Source organism: Rhinopithecus bieti, unplaced genomic scaffold (genome assembly GCF_001698545.2).
Source record: "Rhinopithecus bieti isolate Rb0 unplaced genomic scaffold, ASM169854v2 scaffold_68516, whole genome shotgun sequence".
Taxonomy (NCBI): domain Eukaryota; kingdom Metazoa; phylum Chordata; class Mammalia; order Primates; family Cercopithecidae; genus Rhinopithecus; species Rhinopithecus bieti.
In genome coordinates this window covers 339,381-345,646 of record NW_016825834.1, presented here as the reverse complement: position 1 = coordinate 345,646, position 6,266 = coordinate 339,381, and the positions used below count along the sequence as shown (strand labels likewise).

Here is a 6,266-nt window from a genome sequence, read left to right as displayed (position 1 = left end):
CAATGATCTAAAGTGACGTTCCCTAGAAACAGGAATTCTTCGGCCAGTCTTTTATGAGAGGAGTATTCCCCAGAGAATAGAGGGAGGAAAGCAGAAAAGGGCAGGGGGAAGAGCTAAGCAGGGAAGTCATCTCGGCTGGAGATCAGCTTCAGTCTGCCCCTTGGGGTGGGCTGGAGCATGAACTATTCAATTGTACTGCAGAGTCGGTGTCACCTTTTGTAATACTATGGCAGTCATTGGTTGTGAACTGCCTATGGTGAGGGTGGAGCGTGGGGTGTAACACCCTTAGCAGCTGGGGATAAATGTACTCAGTTAAGGAGCCCAATTAAGGGGATCTAGGCAGAGCATCGGCAGTGTCCACTACAATTTCCCAACTTACCCCATAGCTGAAACCTTACATGACCCTGCACGATCTAGCCCACCCCACCTCCCCACTCCCTTTGTCTCTGAGACCATCTCTGGCTACTCTCCCTCTTTTTCACTCCACTTTAGCCACACTGGCCACCTCGCAATTTCTCAAATTCCCAGCATGATCCTGTTTTAGATCCTTTGCCCTTTTCTGTTCCCTTACCTGGCAGATCCCCCTAACTCCTACCATTGGATGGTCCCTTATATATCTTGCAGGTTTCTACGCAAAAGACACCTTCCTAGTAAGGCCTCTTTTAGCCATCCTATCTAAAATTACAACTTCCACCTCGAACTAACACAATCCTTTTATTTTCATTACTTTTATCCTTAGCACTTATCAGTATCTAACATACTATATAATTTTCTCATTTGTCTTGTTACCTGGTTCCACTCTAGAATATAAACTGGGAACACTTAAAACAATGCCTATTATGTTGTAAGTGCTCAGCTAATATTTGTTGAACACATGAATGAATGAATGATTCCTGGCACAAAGTGTTAATCCTCAATAAATACTGTTTGAACTGAACTGAAACAGAAAGTATCTACATAGTCCCCTACGTAAGTACTATAGATGGGAGAGGGCATACATATTGTTATATGCAGGGTTCTCCATAGACTATATGCTCTTTCTTCAATAATATTACGAAAGCCTGCATTTCTCATGTGATGTTATGTATGTGCATGTTAATATAATTTGTACATGCAAATATTAGTGAAAAAAGTAGAAGCACCAAAGCTTTTCTAATTTTATTTGACTCAAACTCTATTTTAGACCTACATACCATACAATAAAGTAAGCTAAAAGCATAGCAAAATTAAAGTAAATACAGGTTGTATGTATAGCTCAATTTCTCTCATATAAAATGTCAATTCAGAGATGACAGTGATAAAAGAAAAATGTCTAGAAAAAAAAAAGCCAAAGATGAAACTATTTAAGCTCTTTACTGCAATGTCATATTCTGATCTCAGACAGAAGAGTAATAAGAAATGTACAATCTCAAGTCTCTCAGTCCTAAAATCTATCAGTGGATGCCAAAAATCTTCAAGACATATTAACATTTTCTAGAAAATGTCTTTTTTTTTTTTTTGAACTAAGTGTACTAAAAACACAAAAGCACTTATCAGACACTCTACGGCATTTGTTGCTGAAATGTCTACCAGCTGGAGATTAGCCTTGAGCGGAAGCAGCCTCAGAGCCAACACTGGCTTCCTCCTGTAAATCATCTCCAGCAGAGGACTCTGACTCAGCTGGAGAATTTTCTTCTTCTAGTTCAGCATATTCATCAGAGCTTTCGTTCTCTGTTGTATCTTTATCATTATCGATGGTGACAGCTTCATCCAGGATAGCATTTGTAACCTCTGGGGTTGTTTCAGGGTTTACTTCTGCGGTTTCCCTTGCTGCTGCATCTGTCACCTCTGGCCCAGTTTCAGCACTGACTGCTGGGGTCTCCGGAGCAGCCTCCACGTGACCTGGACAGGCAGATGCCTCTTTTATGACCACAACTGTAGCACCGCAACTTTCTTCAGCATCTACCGCCTCCGCTTCCACTACAAGTACTTCTGGGGCTTCTGAACTTGCTTTCTCAGTTTCCGCAACATTCTCCTTTTCACCTTTAAGAATGAGTCATTAAGCAAGGTATTAATTTAAAGATCGCGGGAAGGCAACGAAACACTGTGGTCATTTAAACACGTAAGACAGAGCTACATGCACCGATGTGTAACAGTCTTCAAGGTAGACTCTCAAGTGAAATAGCAAAAAAAGAACAACGTATACAGTCTGCTACTACTGTTAGGGCAAAATGGGAGGGGAGCCGGAGCGGGGGTAAGTTGTATGCCTACATAATTGTATTTGCAAAAACTCTCCAGGAGGATTCAAATAAACTGGTTTTATTGGTTGCCTCTTGGAGGGAAAATGGGGGTTCTGCTTTTCTGTAAACTCTTTGAACTTAAAAAAATACACTTGAATATATTACTTAGGCAAAGATGAAGAATACAAAAATAAGTAGCTACCCTATTCACCTTTCATATGAGATAGCATGGAAGAGTAGCCAAGTTCCCAGCTGGTGACTCAGAAATCACTAATCCTCTCTCAATCTCATTTTTGTCATCTGTAAAACAGGGTATTCATAATATCTACTGCACAGGGCTATTGTAAAGATTAATTACAATATTGTATATGAAAAGGGGATTAAAATAAAAAGTTCTATGCAAATGCTTATTTTATTAGTATTATAAACAACCACATGATTAATTCAATAATATGTATCGATGATATTCTGTTTCTTATTATTGTCATGACAGGTGAAAACTGGTTCATAAGCCCCTAATATCTCTATCCCTAAATAGTGCTCATAGTAACTGATAATAATAGCTTGGAAAAAAGTATGGTTTAAAGCAAAGGGGCTAGGCATAGTGGCTTATGCCTGTAATCCCAGCACTTTGGGAGGCTGAGGCAGGAGGGGATCACAGGAGGCCAGGAGATCAAGATGACCAGCCTGGGCAACATAGTGACACCTTGTCTCTGCAAAACATAAAAAATAAACTTGCTGGGCATAGCAGTGCATGCTTGTAGTTCTAGTTGCTTGAGAGGCTGTGATGGGAGGATTGCTGGAGCCCAGGAGTTCAAGGCTGCAGTAGGCTATGATTGCACCACTGCACTCTAGCCTGGTTGACAGAGGGAGAACCCGTGGAGGGAAGTGGGAAGGGAAGGGGGAAGGGAAGGCAGGAAAGGAAGGAAAGGAGGGAGGGAGGGAGGGAGGGAGGGAGAAAGAAGTAGGAAGGAAGGAACGAAAGAGTGAAAATGTAAAGTTTCTGTTCCCATGGTCACCATTTTATCAAATGAAGGACTCAATATACACAACTGATCCTATTATGTCAAATGGACCTTGTTTGCACAAAGGCACACAGGTGGTCTTAGCCCAAACTGAAAGATAATTAGTTATATTATTATTTTAAATAATGAGGAAAATGAAAGCTCATGCCTGCATGGGTGGATGCCTGAGCAGCAGAAAGTAATATTATCACAAGAAGTCAAAAGTCACTGGTCAGCAATATAACTGTAAAACGTTCATTTGTCAAATGCATTCATCCAAAAGGTGTAACAGTGTTCTCCAGGTTTCAGTTGAGTTTTTTCTTTCTAAATGAACTTATACCCAGAGTCATTCTGGATTAAGCTAGGAAAGAAACCAAAAGCAAATAGTGTTCATTGCTAGCCTAAGTGAATGGAAATTAGTGCCTCAAAAAATAATTAAAAATAAAAAATTAAGAAATTCATTTACCTTGAAATGGATGTATCTCTGCTTTTGTTTTTTCTTTCAAATTTGTTATATGTTCTGTGTGTTTGGCTTGGTCTGATGTGACGGTCTTGTAAGCCTGAAAGTAAATGTATGCTTAGGTTTATTTCTTGAGCTTTAAGATTTGTCATGCCACATCCCAAGGTACACTCAAGTCTCCCTGTAATCACCATTAGAAGTTTAAACCATAATCACAATGTAGCAAAGAAGAGAAACCAGTGCACACCACTTACTCTTTTACTTCCCTTTTGGAAACCTTTGTTATTAAATTGAATGCTTTAAAAAGGAAGAAAGGTGAGACGGGGGTGAGAAGAGAAAAACTACCTGTTGAGTATCATACTTACTACCTGGGTGACAAAACAATCTGCACATCAAACCACCATGCCACACAACTCACCTATTAACGAACCTGCACACGTACCCCATAACCTAAAATAAATTTTTTTATAAAGGAAAGGAAATAAATGCACTATCTTAGCCAAAGATAACTAAAAACAAGGAAAAAAAGGAAATTATGCTACAACCAGAATATCCTGACAGGCAAATACAAATATTCTCTAACATTTATCCTTGAGAAATGGAAATCTAAGTTCACATGAAAACCTGTACACAAATGTTCATGGTACCTTTATTTGTAATAGTCAAAAACTGGAATCAGGCCGGGCGCGGTGGCTCATGCCTGTAATCCCAGCACTTTGGGAGGCCGAGGCAGGTGGATCACCTGAGGTCAGGAGTTTGAGACCAGTCTGGCCAAGATGGTGAAACCCCATCTCTACTAAAAATACAAAAACACCCAGGTGCGGTGGCACACACCTGTAGCCCTAGCTATTCAGAAGGCTGAGGTGGGAGAATTGCTTGAACCCAAGAGGTGGAGGTTGCAGTGAGCCGAGATAGCGCCATTGCACTCCAGCCTGGGCGACAGAGCAAGACTCCATCAAAGAGAGAGAGAGAGAGAGAGAGAGAAAGAAAGAAAGAAGGGAGGAAGGGAGAGTATTGGGAAGAAAGCTATTTTAATTATAGATGAAATGTGCAGGCTTACTTTCATTTTGTATTTAAGTAGTCTTCTTTGGCCTGTGTTCATATTGGAAAATGATATTAAAAAATGAAAATCTAGGCCGGCGCGGTGGCTCAAGCCTGTAATCCCAGCACTTTGGGAGGCCGAGATGGGTGGATCACGAGGTCAGGAGATCGAGACCATCCTGGCTAACATGGTGAAACCCCGTTTCTACTAAAAAATACAAAAAACTAGCCGGGCGAGGTGGCAGGCGCCTGTAGTCCCAGCTACTGGGGAGGCTGAGGCAGGAGAATGGCGTAAACCCCGGAGGCGGATCTTGCAGTGAGCTGAGATCCTGCCACTGCACTCCAGCCTGGGCGACAGAGCCAGACTCCATCTCAAAAAAAAAAAAAAAAAGAAAATCTTATTATTCAGTTACTATTGCTTATATTAATTTAGCTTTTTAAAAAATGTTGGTAGTGGTTTAACTTTTAATGGTAAGATGATAGATTTCTAAAATTTATTTATATATAGTTTCTTCTAAATTTTTAATAATCAGAAACCAAGAACCTTATTTAAAAATTGTACTACTTAATTACAAACAATTTTACAGTATAAAACTTATGCTGTACATGTTCTTACTCATCGGTGGGAATTGAACAATGAGAACGCTTGGACACAGAATGCGGAACATCACACACTGGGGCCTGTCGTGGGGTGAGGGGGAGGGGGGAGGGATAGCTTTAGGTATATTACATTATACCTAATGTGAATGACAAGTTAATGGGTGTAACACATCAACATGGCACATGTATACATATGTAACAAACCTGCACGTTGTGCACATGCACCCTAGAACTTAAAGTATAATAATAATAAATAAAAAATTTGCTGTGAAAATAGAAAGTCTGTAATGTCGGGGCACACTGGCCCACACCTATAATCCCAGCACTTTGGGAGGCTGCCGGCGGATCACCTGAGGTCGGGAGTTTGAGACCAGCCTGACCAACATGGAGAAATCCGGTCTCTACTAAAAATACAAAATTAGCCAGGTGTGGTGGTGCATGCCTGTAATCCCAGCTGTTTGGGAGGCTGAGGCAGGCGAATCACTTGAACCCTGGAGGCAGAGGTTGCGATGAGCCAAGATCGCGCCATTGCACTCCAGTCTGGGCAACAAGAGCGAAACTCCTTTTCAAAAAAAAAAAAAAAAAGAAAAAGAAAAGAAAAGAAAATCTGGGCCGGGCACGGTGGCTCAAGCCTGTAATCCCAGCACTTTGGGAGGCCGAGATGGGCAGATCATGAGGTCAGGAGATGGAGACCATCCTGGCTAACACGGTGAAACCCCGTCTCTACTAAAAATACAAAAAATCAGCCGGGCTTGGTAGCGGGCGCCTGTAGTCTCAGCTACTCGGGAGGCTGAGGCCGGAGAATGGCGTGAACCCGGGAGGTGGAGCTTGCAGTGAGCTGAGAACGCACCACTGCACTCCAGCCTGGGCGAGAGGGAGACTCCGTCTCAAAAACAAACAGATAAATAAATAAATAAATAAATAAATAAATAAATAAATAAA

At 41.4% G+C, this 6,266-nt stretch overlaps 1 protein-coding gene across 1 annotated transcript in view; it reads right to left on the bottom strand.

Moving 5' to 3' along the window:
• Positions 1 to 1,143: 1,143 nt before the first annotated feature.
• MGARP (mitochondria localized glutamic acid rich protein) overlaps positions 1,144 to 6,266 on the bottom strand; it is a 14,357-nt gene continuing 9,234 nt past the window's right edge. Inside the window, exons 3-4 of the mRNA XM_017863176.1 lie at positions 3,690 to 3,783; positions 1,144 to 2,022 (exon numbers count right to left, since the gene is read on the bottom strand). Coding sequence (XP_017718665.1) covers positions 1,580 to 2,022; positions 3,690 to 3,783 — 537 coding nt within the window. The 3' untranslated portion in view covers positions 1,144 to 1,579. The remainder of the gene's footprint in view (positions 2,023 to 3,689; positions 3,784 to 6,266) is intronic.